A 17,537-nucleotide genomic window follows, 5' to 3' on the forward strand; every position below is an offset into this window, starting at 1 on the left:
TTGTTTTCAACAGCAGAGAAGGAAATTATTGATCTTCTCATCCAAAATTGATAAAAACCAAAGTGTAGCATTCTTTCAAAATTAAACATTCTCAGCTGTGAAATATTCTCATGGCCAACATTGCTACTTCCTCAGCCATTTCTAGATAATGCCGTGTTACTCAATATGCATATTTGTTGTTATTTTTGTCTGTTCATTTCCTAGGAATGTCTTTGCCACCATGGAACAGTCATCAGGAACTTAGTTGCACGCTTGTTTTTAGCTACTTGTTTTGTTAGCTGTGTGTTCTTGGGCAAGGCATGTACTTAGCTGCTTTGATTCTTAATTTCTACTTCTGTGAAATCAGCATGATAGAGTAGATTAGCCTTCATTTGTCCATTCATTGATTCATTTATATCCCAGCGTAAGGAAACAATGAAGCTGTATCATGGGCAACAGTAGAGCCATTCAGACCTCTAATGGTGGATGCCAGCCATTGTCATATGTTCAAGGGAAATGACATTTCCAAGATCACTATGCAGCTGGGTGAAGGTTCTCGTCTAAAATTTCATCCCTGTAATCCATTCTTTCCCTGAGATAATAGTGACTTGTCCAGATTAAAATATTTATATTCCACCCTGTCTTCAACCCCATTCACATTGCTGTCTATACTTTGTCTTCATTCTCTTATAACGCTTAGGAAAACTGGTGTACTATTGCATCCTCCAATCAAAGGTTGAGTTGTTGAAAGTCAGTACCAATCCCAGTCGACACCAGTGGTTTACACAAGAATCCTCCAAGTGGTCAGACTGCTGGGATCACCTAGAGCTTTGTTTTCATGTGAAATAAATACAGACCAAATTTTGGCAACAGTTCCCATGGCAGCTAAAAGTTCTTTTCTGCAGAAGTTCACTGAGGTCCATGTCTCTGTAAGTTTAGAGCAGAATTCCTAGAAATTTCTTATAATGGGATTTCATTAAGGGTATCCATCAGTCATCAAAGAGAGTATCTGTTTAAATGTGACATAACATAAAATGAAACAGATCTTCCTACAGAGGGTTCCTCGCAATAAAAAGGCAATCAGGCACCAGTGCCTTGCAAATGTAATCAAGCTTGGAGCTCTGCAGGTGCTGTCAGAAAAGAGGTTAGCAATTTTCTGAACCTGAAACAGGCATCTTCTGAACCGCAGACAGAGGAAAGAGTCCTGGAGAGCACCGCATCTCAGGACACATCGGGTGCTGTGGAACTGCCAGGGAGGCCAGGTCCTGGCTTAGCCCTGGAACTAGCATTTTCTCTTGCATAATTGCCTACCACCTGTTCTTCAATATAAACCCACTAGTCCCACATTGTGCCGCCAGACAAGGCACCTGAGCCAGACTGTGCTGTACCTTGACCTCAGGAAGCTGTGATGCTCTGCCCTTACCTCTGTTCCCTGATTTTTGAGTGCTCTTGGTGAATAGAAGCAAAACACGAGGTGTGCTTTAGATGAAAATAAGTTCTCTGGTTGCATGGAAAGAACAGTTTGGTTATAGTTAAGAAGGTGAGCTCAGTCTTCCCTCCTCACACCTCAGTTATACTCCCTCATTTTTAGAAAACATTAAAATGTAGAGGCAGATGATCTTCATGTCCTTTTGGTTCCTGACTTGGGTGAAGAAGGCGCAGGTGTGAAAATAGGTTTTCTAGCAGGAAGAACCTGGGTGAGGGCATCACGATTGTGTATTCAAGCAGCTGCTCAGAACTGTTGAATCTTTCACAAGAGAAAGGGGAGAGCAAGCTGGTTTTTTTGTGACTTCTCCATTACAGGGTATTTCTCTTACCAGATTTGTACTTTTCCCTATTTTATATGCTCGAGCTGTTGAGGCGTGTCAGGAAATCTAGCAGCATCTGTATCCTCCCCAGAGGGATCACCCCTGCTGAAATGTGGAGAAATAAACACACAGAAAACAAAGTGTGGAAAACTGATGCTTCACTACTGGGGCGGATTTGGCCAAAATTTTAATTAGGCCACATTTCAAGGAGAACAGCTTTATTTCAACTGCTAGCGGAAGAACCTAGAACCCAGACTGCCAGGGGTGTCCTGTTTCATCTTGTTTCTCCACAATCAGGAGGAGAGTGGCTCCAGGCATGGAGCCAGGACATCTGGCCTCATGGCAGAGGTGGCAGGAGAGGACACACACACCATCCACAGTGTGCTGCCATCAGCTTCCACATGGGCCTGAGGCCCTACTCCTCTTCCTTGGAGCAGGAGTCCTGATGCCAGTAGTTTCCTGCAGGAGCCTGCTGTCCCCAGGCAGATGTTTTGTTTTGCAAACATTACACAGGACTCTAATGTGCTCATTTATAATCCACTGAACATCCTAATGGAAATGGATTTGTTTATTAAAATACATAATCTGAAATCATTTGGACAGCATCACATGAGCTTTTAACCTTGGGTTAGCACTCAAGGGTTACAATAACAATGCTTCCAGCAACTTCTATTTCAATAGCACATCAGAGTTTCAAAATACTCGTACATATACAGAATCTCAAATGATTCTAAAAATAGAGCCCTTAGGTAATGACTATTTGGAAACCAAACAACACAATCAAAACACAGCTTTGTGGGTATTTATATTACAAGTTTATATTTGAAATGCCTAGATTTTTCTTAAGCTCTCATAATTGGTTATTTTTTCCAGGGGGTAAGTGAGGTAGACTAGAAGAATTAATAAATGCCTTTGGAATGAATTTGCCTTGGCTTTTCTCAGTCGTTTTTGGAGGAGACCTTGGTGAAGGCTTGTTGCTAAATCAGCTACATATATATTTTTTAAATGCTTTTTATTACTTACAAAAATGGAAGGAAGAAGAGTGGCTGCTGTTTCTTTTGTGCACATCTTTTTCTGAAGAGGGATATTTCTCAGAAGACTTTTTAAACAACATGTCATTGGACTCCCAGCTGGAATGATTTAATTGCTTTTAGATTCACACCGGGGGCATGTTGTGTGAGGGCCAAAAAGCAATCATTTGGACGAGTTTATCACATTTCTGCTCTGTGGTTGCCTTTGAGGGGCATCGAGCCCTCTCTCTGTCTGGGGTGGTTTGGGGGGTGCCGTACATCAGGGTCAGGAGCTCGCCGTGGCCCTGCTATGTTCAGCAGGGACAAAAACTCCCTCACAGACAAATGCTTTTTTTTTTTCCCCCTCCTAATCGCAGTTCTCATGTGATACCCTTTTTACCTCTTTTTAACTTCTGGTAGCTCCATTTTTCCTGTTGAGGCAAGTGACTATTCCAAAAGGTTGGAATATGGGATGTGAGTTTTGTTTTGTTTTGTTTTTAGAGCAGTAATGCATGTGGAAACCAATTATGCAATGTATGTTTCGAACCACCCCCTTTACACATTTAGGGCAGTGTTCCTTAGAGGCCGTTTGGCAGAATGGTTCAGAGCATCGTGACTCCAGCACTGACACACTTATGGCTGCAACCTTAGGGTGTTTCTGTTTTAGTTTTCTTATCTCTAAAGAAGAGATGATAGGTTTTGGTAAGAACTAAATGAATTGATATATGTTACAGCAGTTAATGTTGGAAACTGCTGTGTTGCATATTATTAACGTAATGTGATTGAAAAGATCTGGTGCCGGGAACAGCCTTACAATTGCTGAGAAAACCCGAGAAAGTTTATGTATCTCAAATGCCTGGGACACGATAAGGACTGTCAAAGAGTCAACTATTTCCCTTGAGTGTTGTGACTTTATCAACCTCACCAGAACTGTGTTGTGAGCTGTTTCTGTGTGGTAGAAGGTCTTGGTGTAATTCCTGTGTCAGGATTATCATTCTTTCTCTGTTTCCTCTTGCTTTGCTAAAGTATTTGTTCCACTGGCCTTGTAGGGCCTTAGGGGGATATAGGTACACCCTTCAGGACAGCTGGCCCATGCCTTGTGAGTTCAGTGTTGGGGGATGCATAGCCCCGTCTTTGTAATTCTTTCTGTGACAGGCAGCTAGAAGATGGTGTACCTGGTGGTGGAAGAGAAGCTCCTGGCTCTGGTACCTCTTTCTAGCCTTGTGTCTGGCTGGTTATTTAGCCTCTTTAAGCTTTAGTTTTCCTCCTTTGTAAAATTATATTATTAATACCTGACTCAAAATGCTGCTTGGTGTTGTCGGGGAGGATATGTGAGGGTGGGGGCACTACTCTTAGGTATGGATGCAGAACCCACAGATAGAGAGGGCTGACTGTATTTAGTTTTTTCGAGCTAATGTTTTTACTTTGAAAACGACCAAGTTGCCTATGACTTGTATAATCAGTTGTGTCAATGGGATGCATTCTGATCTAACTTGCATGTGCATATTCAAGGGTGTTTCTCTCTCAGTGTGTAGTAAACAGTCACAGATTCCTTCCTCAAATCCAAAGGTGAGCCAGAATTCTTATCACTGACTTCAGATGTGGTTGGCCTGTTATAAATCCTTATTTTTGGAATTTAAGTGTTTTGTTTTTGTTTTGAGACGGAGTCTAGCTCTTGTCACCCAGGCTGAAGTGCAGTGGTGGGATCTCAGCTTGTTGCAATCTCCGCCTCCCGGGTTCAAGCGATTCTCCTGCCTCAGCCTCCTGAGTAGCTGGGATTACGAGTGCCCACCACCATGCCTGGCTAATTTTTGTACTTTTAGTAGAGACGGGGTTTTTACCATGTTGGCCAGGTGGCTCTCCTAAGCTCAGGTGATCCGCCTGCCTCCGCCTCCCAAAGTGTTGAGATTACAGGCATGAGCCACCGTGCCTGGTTGGATTTAGGGTTTTATGAATCCCAAAACTGCAGAAACATTTTATTCGTTTGTTCTTTAGGAGTTAACGCTGTCCTTTTCTGAGTGTAACCTGCAGTTCTGTGCTCTTTCTTTCATTCTTGCCAGTGATAAACCATGAGACCCTTGCAGACCAACTGCCCATTGCCCCATAAGGCCGTTTGTCCAGATGTTCCTCCCTTGCCGTTAACCCTAACATTTTAGAGTGTCTGATGCCCACACAGGCCGTGGGGCTAGTAATCATCAGGTCTGCCATCCTTTCCTCAGTGCCTTTGGGGGCCAAGAGGGCCAAGAAGCCATTTTTCAATGACAAAAACCATTCATCCTGATTTATGGTCTTTCTGTTGTCCTGACCTTTATATTCTCATAAAGATCTTATGGCCTTTTAATCTTTAGCGTCGTATGTTAGCAGGAACGTATGTAAGAAATTTGCGTAAAGGGCAGTTATATCCAAGTCTGTTATTTTATCATTGCACATAATGCATTCACACTTGTAGATCGTGAGGAGAGTGGCAACCAAGTGGTAATTGGTGGGAAAAATATTACAGAATTTAAGTTCTTCTGTAGAAAAGGAAGAAGATGTGATTGGCTTTAAACATTCTATTTCCAGGTTTCTGTTATAATTGTGATCAAAGTGAAAGAGATTTCATTGTGTGAAAGTTCCAGAAGGGTTTTACAAAGCCTGTAAACCAGTAGAATTTGCTTATGATACTGAAGTTTCAGAGTACAGAGCCAGCTGAAGGTTCCGTCTCTTGCATCCCAGGTTGACGTTTGTTCCCTGTGTGAGTGAGCTGCTGGCTGGAGGCAAGGTGATAATAGGGCTTTTGCTCACCTAAGCTGTGTTTTTGCAGCTTTCCCTAGTTTTCCGTGGATGCTGTAGCTAAGTTAGTGTGCTGTTTTGGCCCAGGGCAAACCGGGTTACAGCACTCACACATGCTACATTAAAATCCATTTGAACTGTTGGCACAGGTTGGCAGACATTCCATTGTTTTCAGACAATAGTGACTCAAAGTTGAACTGGCTCCAGGGAGCAAGTGTGGCTTTTGTACAGTAACAGGGATTTCATGCCAGCCAATTGATGGAGTCTGTGTCTTGCCCAAGTAAGGGATGCCTTGTAATGACATGAAGCGTACATTTAAATATCTGGCTTGAGATCAGAAGCTTGCGCTGGATCTCTTTTTCCCTTGCTTAACACATTTCTTCTTTATTTACAGTGACTCTCTCTTTTTTTTTTTTTTTTTTTTTGCCCCTTTCATTTGTTTTGGGGTGTGGACAGGAAGAAGGTATTTTAATTTGGGGGTTAATTCAGTCCCATCTTCAGGGTCTTCTGTTCATTCTTTTCCTTTGTTGCCTTGCTAACAGAGGTTTCCGCTGACTTTCTGTAATGGTGCTTGTCTAGATTTTTCTCTTTCAAAGAGGTTAGGCCTTCTGAACTGTATTATTTCAGGTCATACATTGCATAATCCCGGGATATCTTATAACTTTTGCTGGATGCCAAGTAAGGACTCCTGTTACATACACATCTAATAATCTAATAATACACATCAGGATTCCCTCTTGTGTTTGGATGAGGTGCCTTTATTAGCATGGGTAATTGGCGAGATAGGGGCATCTGGTTCTCGGTGGCGCTTGGAGACAGGTAAAAGTAGAAGGCCAGCTTTGTCAGCTTTCTCTAAAAATTATTTTTTTTCACATGTGGGTCTTTGCCATTGCAGCAAGTGCTTTCGAAAAGATCATCCTTCTTATATTTGCATAACTCCTTTCTCTGAAGAACGCAAAGCACTTATATACTTTATTCAAAGTACTTCAGCAAGTCCTGGAGGGCGAGTAAGAGGAAGCAGCCAGCTTGGTCTATATTTCAGGGAATTGAGGCCCAAATGGGGATGGTGAGCAGAACTAGAAATCAAAATTAAGAGTGTGCATGGAGTTGAGGGTATTAAAAACCTTGCGATCAGTTTTTCAGACCTTCCTTGAGGGTCTCTTCCAGGAAACTCGTGTCAGCTTCTAAATATGCGAACAAAGCTTTTGGGGAGCGATGTTTAGGACAAGCTCCCTGGAGGTATAGATGTGAATTCCCCTAGGAAAGTGTAGCTCTCTACCTTTCAAATTGTTACAGGATTGCTGTTCAATATGTTTCTGAAGTAACTTCTTTTGCCCATGTCTTTTTCATCCCTCACTGGGAGCAAATCTTACCTTCTCAGGGATGAGGTGACCCTAAATCAAAATAACAGCCTTTGGATTTAAAGATTTTGCCTGCCGTGGTATGAAAACACTTTTCTATAGGCCGTTTAACTTTCAGAGTATGTGTATACAAATCAATATATTTGTCTGTGTTCATTAATGTAAAGCTATTTGTATCTGAGTACAATACAGTTTCCTAATATGGTTCACAGTGATGAATGCTTTTTTTTCTCTCCTTAAAGAAACTAGTCCAATTATTTCTTTTAATTGGGGACAGTGTGTGGAGGACTTCTATACATCGAACTTTCTGTCTTTTTCTTTCTTATGTTCACAGGGTTTAATCTTTCCCTGTGAGAGTGAATATTTTTTTCCTTTCCTCTTCTTTCCCTTTCTCGAATCTTACAGATTAAGACAAAAGATAATTACTTGGAGGAGTAAAACTGGCAGGTTCCCACGACACTTAAAATTAATGAGCTGTTGAGTACAAAATATACCTTGTCTTTGGCTCTGTCAGTGTTGCCCAGTCCTCCCCCTGCCCCCTTTACTTCCCGTTTAACACATGATTTGACTTTCTGGCTATGTTTGCCATTTGGGTATATCGCTGCTCTAAAACAGCATGATGGTTACAAAAAGTGGGTTTACTTGAAAACGTTCTCTTTGTTTGCAAATCAAAGTTAATTTGATTCAGTTTTTAATCTCTGTATGTTTGAAAACTCTTCCGTTTCCAGATATCTTATCAAAATATTGTTTAGTAGAGTACCTTGCTGAAGTCCTCAGGGCAGCCAGTTTGGTTCATTATGTTAATTTCACCTGCTTCCCTCGCCCCTCCGGTTCCCCTTTCCTAAAATCCTAGTACTCAGTGCTTTGCTATCCATAGTATTTTCCTGAGCAGGAGGTTTTGTGACCTCAAAATAACAACCAAAGAGTTGTGCATCTGGTTTCAGGTACGGATACTGCCAAGAAGGATCTGTTTTTTTCAGATCAGAAAGATACTGCTGGCGAACCACTGTTACACTCTTCAAGTGTCTGTGAAAGTCCCAGCTTAGCAACTGGCCTTGCCCTGCCAAGTGATGTATCACTGTAATGAAAAATAGTCATTGTCCAAAACCAAAAACTTATTAAGAGTTACATTATTTGACCTTTTTGTTAATCTCTTTAGGATACAGCCATATTATGATTGCTTCTGTATTCATCTCTTGAGTGTTGCAGTACATAGTTGGGTTGATGTATATGAAGAAAATCAGCTTGGGATAGACATGTATGTACATGGGAAACGGCCTTCGTAGATGATTTCAGTACTTGATAGGATAGCAGGCTCCTACAAGTGGTGGTGTCCTACAGGTCAGTTGCTCTGGGAATCTGTACCTTTATCGGTGAACTTTCATACTGTTAGATTAATATCCATTGGTTTGTCTTTTTCTTTGAATGGACCTTTAACCCATGCACTGTTTTCTAGCATATCCTGTGTTGTTCATTTGAAAATAATGGTTCGCTGAGTTCTTACTAGCATCTTTGGTAATGAACAAGGGTACATCATCAAAGAATCTCTGTCAAACTCATGATGGCAGACACTGGTTTTCTGAAGTTCTAATTTTTGCCTGAAAGCATGAATTCTGTCATTGGCAGCAATGACTATTAGTTACTTTCCTTGAATAGACAGGCTTGCTTTTTGAAAAAACCTAGTAACTAAGTAAAAACTACAAATAACGAAGTCCAAAGAACTATAGTGCGTTGGTCCTTCTTGAAGTAAAAATAACATCCTATGAAAAAAAGAGGCTAGCCCAAAAACTTACACAGTCACACAAGTGCTTTTCCCTAGAGATGATCATTGTATTTCTGTATATAGGAGAAGTGCTTTATGTGTAATAGCATTTTGTCACACAAGGTATATGTGCTCAGGGGCCATGATTCAGTCATACTCACTGTTTGTATGACTTTATCAAGGTCATTCTTAAGTGAAACTGGCTCTCTTTTTTAACTGCTGCTAATCCATGGTAGCAGGGATGAAATGCATATTAGATTAGTGTACAGTAGTTTGGTGCCATTGCCTTTGTTTATGCTAAGGTACCGGTGATTTCACCCATATTTTAAAAATATATTTTGTTGAGATATAATTCACACAGCATAGAATATACCCATTAAATGTACTGTAGCATGTATCAGTACTTGATTTCCTTTTTATGGCTAATACTTCATTGTATAGATATACCACTTTATGTTTATCTAAATAAGTATCAGTTGGATCTTTGGGGATTTCCCCCCATTTTTAACAATTAGTAATAATTCTGCTGTGAATATTTCTGTGCAAGTTTTTATGTGGACATACTTTTTATTTCCCTTGTGTACCTTCCTGGAAATGGAATTGGTGGGTCATGTGGGAACTCCTATGTTTCACCTTTTGAGGAACTATCTGAAAAGGAGAAACCATTTTGCATTTCTGCCAGTAGTGTTTGAGGCTTACAGTGTCTCCACATCCTTGCAATCAGTCATCATTATCCATCTTTACGGTATGATAATCATCCTAGTCGATAGAAAGTGGTGTATCTCATTGTAGTTTTGATTTGCATTTCCCTGATAGTTAACCTACCATTTTTCGTGCCATCAGATGTCTCCCCACTGTAAAGGCAAATAATGTCTTTGTATTATTATGAAATAGTTTCGACCCTAGCAGATCTCCTGCAAGGGTTTCTAGGTCCACTTAAAGGGTCTGTAAATCTCTGTTGAAATCCACTGATCTGGCCACACGCCACTGGTGGAAAACTGGGAGGTGTGTTCGGTGTTGTTCTCCTTTGCGATCCACTGATCTGGCCACGCATCACCAGGAGGTGTGTTCAGTGTTGTATTTCTTTTTGCTCAGGCAGGTGATTCGCTGCTCCTCTTTTTCCCATGAAAATGACACTGGCAAGTGTTAGGAGGCACCTGGCTGCGCTGGACTTTGTCCCCAGACTCTGATTCATGGTCTGGCATGAGTCGGAGATGTAACAGGCATGGTCGGTGTGGACTAGTTAATGACCCAGAGGAGTAGGAGGTTGTATTGGGTCTTACTGAGACCAGCGTTTGTGTGCATTGAAGGCCTTCTTTATACTCTGCAGGGAGGGATTTGAGGCAATTGAGATTTGCCCACAATCTGATTGTGCAGTCACCTGAGATGGCGCTTTTAAACATGCAGTAACAATGTCTCCCAGATACTGTGGACCTACTGAACCCCAGACATTGTGGCAGATGTTCTACCTACAGGAACATCTGCTGTCCCCAGTCTGCAGATGGGAAAACTGAGGATTAGAAAACTTGCCCAGCTGCAAATAACAGAGCTGGGAATGAGCTGCAGATACTGTTTTGAAGGGTGGCAAACCCATACAATCATATTTTGTTAACTGAATAAAGAGAAGTAATTATAGAACTGGTGCTTCTTCGTAGCAGGCCTCACCATGAGACATGTCTTAATGGCAGGAGAAAGCACAGAGAAGTATGGAGGAGTAGTGGAGATTAAAAAAAAAAAAAAAAAAAGCTACTTCCTATGCTATATTTTAATAAGCTGTGTTCACTGCTTTAGAAAATTGGTGAACAGTCAAGAATTGCCTAGATTCATGTTCCCTTGGCTTGATTTTTAATCACATTGAAGTATGACTTCTTACGGATGTTGCTTTTAATTTGTCTTGAAAGCTAGCACAGATACTGCCAGCTTGGGCATGATTGATGGTTTCTGACAATGGGTAGTTACTTAGACTTAGAATAAATGCCAACCATTTGAAACTCTCCATTTTCTCTGTAACTGCGAGTATCCAGTAGAATCTTGTACAACATCGCATTGTATCCCGTATTTTGACATGGCCTGGTCTTTCCTTCAGTGTTTTAAAATCTATTCATCACTGGTGCTGGAAGGAACTTTGAGATAAAGGTTCGCAACCGATAATCCAGATAGGGAAAATGTGAAATCTCCATCTTACACCATGACAATTGGACTAAAGAATTAAATCCAAGCAGTTTAATTAGAAGATAATTAGAAGAAAACTTAGAAGATTATCTTACCGTTTGAAAGCATGGGTGGTGGAATGAAGAAATGTTGATGAAAGGGTGCGTGCAAAGTTGGTTCGAGGGGAGGGCGAAAATCTGGAGATCTGGACAGCCTTATGACTAGTCACTAATAATGTAGTGTATACTCAGAATTGCTTATCTTAAATATTCTTAGCACAAAAGTATATAAGGGGATTGGATATGGTAATTAGCTTGATATAATCACTTTATACATCTATTAAAAGGTCATATACTGTAAACATACCATTTTAATTGTTATACTTTAATAAAACTGGGAGAAAATGTACAGAAGCATACGTTAAGCATTAAAGTAAGAAACTGAAATTTGTTAGCAGATTTGGCACCACCGCAAATGGAAAAGTAAATGGCAACAGAGAATGATATTTGCAGTTTATAGGGCATTAATGTAATTTAAAGGACTCCTAAAATTCAATGTGAGATTGAATGTTGGGGAAAAGGGAGTCTTCAAAAAGGACAGATAGGCAAGATGTTTTTCAGCTGTGTAGAGGAGGAAAGATTTGATTTCTCCTTCTGTAAGCCAATAGGAAGAGATTTACAGTTCAAAGGAGGAACAGTTTTCACTTTCATCTGCTGCTGTGGGGGTGGGGGAATTCTGCCTGAAGTTCTGCGAGCCCTGGTTGGGGTGGGGATGGCCTGGAGTTGCTCCAGTAAGTGCCGGATGGATGAGTGGACACGGTAACCTTTTGAAAACTCCCTCTGGCAGGATGATGGCTAAAAGATCACCATAGCTTCCCCTTGCTGATCTGCCTAAAGCAACCCAGGAACAGGGTTTGCTTCCTCCTTCCCTGAAGAAACAGGCCCTGTTTGGACTGTTTGTGGGGAGACGAGGCCTGCGGGTTCCAGAGAAATGGATGTGAAAGGCTCGTTTATTCCATGGGGAGGGGCGGTAAAGCAGAAGGATAAACCCATAACGTTGGTATTTCTGATTTTCTGTAGAAACCCCGAGCATCCCTGTTCTCTTTTTGAAGTCTCTGCCTCGTGTGTAGGAAGCACCATACACACTGGAAATTCTCACTTGTAGCCACTTGGGGTTTGGGGAGGAATGGGGTGGGCTTGGGAGGCAGGCTGACTTCATGTGCCAGGGATAGGTGGCATGGCCTGTGCCAGGTGCTTACCCCCTCCATCTGTAAGTGTCCTGTCCAGTAGGGTTGTTCTGAGGATTCAGAGGCTCAGTGTACTTCAGGGCTTTAGCATAGTTCCCCTGGCTTCTAGGAAGCACTTAAGAAATATTAGCTATCAGCTTTTATTGCTGTTTTTGAATTTAGGAATAGAAAATGGATCTGGCTCAAAGCTCCATCACCCCTTTCTTCATCTCTATTGTCACTGATGGTCAGATAAAGCAGCTCCGCCCCCAACCCATGCATGTCAGTAGCTCTCTGGCCTCAAAAAATGCATCTCTTTTAAATCTGAGAATAGACTTTTTTCTTTTCTTTTCTTTTCTTTTTTTTCCTTCCTTCCTCCCTTCCCTCCCTTCCCCGCTCCCTTCCCTCCCTCTCTTCCTTCCCTTTCTCCCTCCCTCCCTTCCCTCTCTTCCTTCCCTTTGTCACTCTCTGTCGCCCAGGCTGGAGTGCAGTGCTGTGATCTAAGCTCACTGCAAGCTCCGTCTCCGGGGTTCACACCATTCTCCTGCCTCAGGTGCCCGCCACCATGCCCGGCTATATATATTTATATTTTGTATTTTTGTAGAGACGGGGTTTCACCATGTCAGCCAGGATGGTCTCAGTCTCCTGACCTCGTCATCCACCCGCTTCGGCCTCCCAAAGTGCTGGGGTTATAGGCGTGAGCCATGGCACCCGGCTGAGAATATACTTCCTTATTCTGGATCCCCTGTCTTTATATTCCAGGTGGTTGTGTTCTTGGAATGAGACTGTGTTAACAAAGTTTAAGTTCTTTTTCGTAAGGTATGATGTTGATACTTTGAGGGGTGCTGGAGTTTTCTTGTAGGGAGTTTTTAAAGAATGGATTTTTCCATTGTTTTAGCTAAAGCACAAAATTCTTAATGGTTAGGATTTTAAATTTAATTTTGTCTCTTGATGTTTAGGCTTCTTCCCATCTGCATTCAGGTGCTGGCTGCTTTTCGTTTGTTTTGTTTTCTTTTGAGAACGTCTGACATTTGATGGTTGATTCTTTTTGACTTCAGGGAGTAGAGGTGTATTAGTTCATTCTCACAGTGCTATAAAGAATAGTACCTGAGACTGGGTAATTTAAAAAGGAAAGAGGTTAAATGAACTCACAGGCTGGGGAGGTCTCAGGAAACTTACAGTCATTGGGGACGGCGAAGGGGAAACAAAGCACATCTTACGTGGCAGCAGGAATGAATAGAGCGTGAGGTGGGGAACACTTTTAAACCATCAAATCTCATGAGAATGCACTTGCTATCGCGAGAACAGCATGGGGAAAACTGCCTCCACGATCCAGTCACCTCCTGCACACATGGGGATTACAGCTGGACATGAGATTTGGGTGGGGACACAGAGCCAAACCGTATCAGTAGTTTGTGTGGTAGTGGCCAAGGTAGTTACTTTTTTCTTGTTTTCTCCTTCCTTTCTAGTTTTCAATGGTTCCAGCAGGTCAACACGGGAGAAGGAACCTGTTCAAAAACACAAAAGCAAAGAGGCCACTCCCGCGAAGGAGAAGCACAGCGATCACCGGGCTGACAGCCGCCGGGAGCAGGCTTCAGCGAACCACCCCGCAGCGGCCCCCTCCACGGGTTCCTCGGCCAAGGGGCCCGCTGCCAACCATCACCACCCCCCTCTGCATCGGTCGGCTCAGGACTTACGGAAACAGGTAAAGTCCGGCAGGGGTGCCCGCATGTGTGCCAGACCCCAGTTTCCCACTTCACTTCACCAAGCTCAAAATTCATCTTCAGAGGGCTCAAGAAGCAGGAAGTGATGCTCAGAAGCAAGACAGGGAGAGACAGAGCACACCTTTGCACGGGCTGCAGGCGCCTGCACCTTTTGTTCTGTGAAGATCCATCAGTTGGATTTGCATTCATCCCTGGGTGCCAATGCATTCACCAACTGCATTCACCCAGAAGGGGAACTCACTTCCTCACTTAAGCCTTCTCCCACCCACCCACCCTGGGCTCCAGATGAGCGGTAGAGTGGCAGGGAACATGCTTTTCTCAGGGTAGGTTTTGAAATAGGCCTGCAAGTGGCATAGTTCTGTTAGTGGATGATCTTGGTCTACTTTTCTATTCTTTTTGATGTGACAAGTTAACATTTCACCACCTGGCCTTTGAAGCAGAATATGTGCATGTTGTGTGCACTGCCGAGCAGTCTGTGGAATTGGGTGTGGCTGGGTGGCACCTCTTCCACTGAAGGCATTTGAGTCCCAGGCCGTAGCATCCACAGAGTGCAGGTAGATGCCACCCTGACCACCTCCTGCCTGTCCCGCCCTGCGCCCCTCTGCCCCCTGGCTCCCAAGAGGACCACAGATAATGCCAGTCCTGGTCAGGCAGTTTTGAAGAATCCCTCAGGGCTCAGCCATTATTGCTGTCCAGATGTTCCCATTCCTGGATAGTGATTTCTCAAAACCCTTGGGATGAGTAGTGGGGATAGAGGCAGGTTTCTGCATGCACACACCTGAGGGCTTGTCCCCCGGACAGGTGGCATTTCACTGATTTCCTGGTGCTCCTGTTCCCCACTCCATTTTAACATCCGCTGAGTCATGGGATCATTGACGAGCTTTCCTCACAGAGTTAGACATACAGTGTTAAAATCTTCCCCAGAAATACTGGAGGCTGTGATCCTTAAAGCAGCTTCAGAGGAAGTTGTAGAGGGGACAGAAGGGATTTCCTGGCTGGCCGTGTTGCAGAGTGACTAACATGGTCATTGTGTACATGGTTACTGTGGTGTGAACATACTCGACTTCATCTTGTGGTGGAGGTGGTCTTTCTCATTCTTGGTGATGTTGTGGATATTTCTCTCTGAATGTGAACATGTGACCGTAGTCACACACAGGCAGACAGGTATGCGTGCATGCGCACGTGAACCTTTGCCTCGCAAATAGTCTGCAGTTGGCGGGGAGGTGGGCGTGGCAAGAATCATCACCGCATTCATGTTTTCACAGTCCACACACACACCTAGCACGTATTAATCACTGGCCACTGTTGCCAAAACAGACCTCAGTTTTCCCAGAGGCAACAGCCGCGGTGTGGAATTGGGCCACATCATGCGCTCACCTGGCGTCTCTCAACCATTGGACCCCCGATTGTCAGCACTGGAGGCACAAAGCCCAGGGATGCACTGAGCTTTGGTCCTGGGTCTGTGATTCTTCACTCCTATCCTGTTCCTAATGCTGTTGGTCTGATGGAGATGTGTACAGAACTCTCCAACCTAAGGTTTTTGCTCATGAAAGAGAACAGAATTAGAAGCAACCCAGAGAGAAAGAAAGTGATTACACCACGTGACTACATCCTGTCTGTTTTCCCAGGATCCTAGAGTAGGGTTAAGTTGATTGTTTGTTTTTGTTTATCTTCTATTCATCCCACTTTGCTTTTTTGAGTTTTTTTGAGTTTACTTGTGGTAAAATTCTAATGGGCCACATCAGAACTTGAGGCCATATCCAGGTGAGCTTCCAGATCTTGCCTTTCTGCCCTGAGAACCCATCCTCGGGATGGCGAGGCAGGAATGAAGGGTAGCAGAGGACCTGAGTCATGTACATGGGACTGTTCACGTTCTCATGCATTTACAGACATGGGTGCACACACCCTCTTGCGCGGTCACGAACGGGGATGCGTGGGGATACGCCTGTCGTCTCAGCTGGTCAGAGCTCACTCTCAGCACTTGCCCTTCATTCAGTTCAAGGTTTCCCTTTGTAAGGGGATGAGAGGAATTAGCTCGTTGGACAGCGTAAAGAGCTGAGGAGGAACAGCAAGTACCGCCTTAGCCTGGGATGGCCCTGCCTGCTGCCGTGCTCCATGGCATGTTCATGTGACCTGTTCCCTGTGCAGGATCTGAAGTGCAGGAAAGAGGTCCTGGGGTGCCCCTCACACAGCAGGCCTCTGTCCTCTAAGTTAGTGCGGGAATCTCAGCTGCTTCCAGGGCTCAGGGTAGAGTCCTTGCAGGTAGCACCATATGCCTATGCAGGGCAGGGATCCTCTCCTGTCACCCTTTCCCCACTTTCTCCCTCTTCCCTCTCCTCCTGCCTCCCTGTTGCAGTCTAACCAGCGCAGATGGGATGACCCATGGCTCCAGATCCTGATTTGACTGTGACCGTGACCTTCAATGAGTCTTGAGATGTGATATTTAACCTTCCTGGGCCCTGTTATTCCTTTGGAGCCAGTCTTACCAACTCCTTGCACAGGGACATTGTGAGAAATAAAAGGAAAATTTTCAAACTCCAGATCCTATTAGTTAAATACTCTGAAAATAAGGGCAATAAAAGCAAATTGTAGATTCCCTTGTGACTGCTTCATGCAAATGATTAGACTGTGACCTTTCATCTTTTCAACTGCATGAAAGATGTGGGCCCAGAGGATACTCTGATCTTTCATTTCAAATATGATATTTAGGGGTTTTTTTTGGTTATTGTTCAGCTTAAAAGCATAAATGAGATTGTATGAAATGTGGAGGGATATAATTTTTAGCGGGTGCTGCTGAGAAGTCCCTTTGCCCTGCTTGCTCTAATGAACTGTGTGGGGGCACACACCTGTCTGCCGAGTCTAAAACCACTTCCCCTCCTGCGTACTGGGTAATGCTGTCTGATAGTGTGTGCAATGTATGGAGTCCCTAGAACCCGAGAATTAGAACGCACCAGTGCATACTTCACCTACACCTTTTTCTTGGTGAGAGGGCTCTGACCAACCGTTTACTCTTGATAATACCAAATGAGCTGTCTTTGTCATGGAATGCATGTGCCTGTAAAACACTGCAGTTGTCAAGGGGCTGGGATTGCCCTTGGGTAATGATTGGGTTGTCTGGTAAAGGGTCTCACCAAGGAGCAAATGGTGTTTTTCTGTTGCTTTCCTGCAGTAGTACATCTGCTTACATGCGGTGACAGAAAGTAACAAGTTGAGGATGGTGCAACAAACGAGCTTTGTTCCTAGCAAGGGTTTTGAAGTATTAGTTTTCCAAGAGAGTCATGAGCAGGTTTTGTACTTGTGTAGAAATCTGTGTGGTTTTAAGCCAGGATATTGCACCAGATGTGGCCACATGTGATTCTAATTTCTTACGCTGAGGCTGAGTGTGAGAAGAAAATGATCAACTGGCTCATCCCGCGGGTTTTGCAGGACCTTACACTGAGCTAGGCCACTGTCACTGAAGAGGTTTTCATATGAAAATGGACAGGCGTTGCAGAAAAGTCCTACCCTGGTAAGATTCAGAGAGGGCCAAGGAATTGAGAATATTCTTTTAAAGTTCTGGAAAATACGACTGTCGAGAAGGAAACCTAGAAAATCGTATTAGTTTTAAAAAATGTTTAAAGTTTTCTTGTCATGACATCATTTTGTCATTTGAACTGCACTTGCTGGTGGTGTGGTATTTGTGACTCAGTTACATTGCCTTCAGTGGGAGGAGAAGTTATCGGTACATCTAGATTTTCTCGTAGAA

General features: G+C 43.4%; 1 protein-coding gene across 3 annotated transcripts in view; it reads left to right on the forward strand.

Moving 5' to 3' along the window:
* Positions 1 to 17,537, forward strand: part of JARID2 (jumonji, AT rich interactive domain 2) — a 286,725-nt gene that overhangs the window by 237,317 nt on the left and 31,871 nt on the right. For all 3 annotated transcript variants that reach the window (XM_011962733.1, XM_011962731.1, XM_011962732.1), the window contains exon 6: positions 13,538 to 13,773. In XM_011962733.1, coding sequence (XP_011818123.1) covers positions 13,538 to 13,773 — 236 coding nt within the window. The remainder of the gene's footprint in view (positions 1 to 13,537; positions 13,774 to 17,537) is intronic.

This window comes from Colobus angolensis, unplaced genomic scaffold (assembly GCF_000951035.1).
Source record: "Colobus angolensis palliatus isolate OR3802 unplaced genomic scaffold, Cang.pa_1.0 Scaffold6, whole genome shotgun sequence".
Taxonomy (NCBI): Eukaryota; Metazoa; Chordata; class Mammalia; order Primates; family Cercopithecidae; genus Colobus; species Colobus angolensis.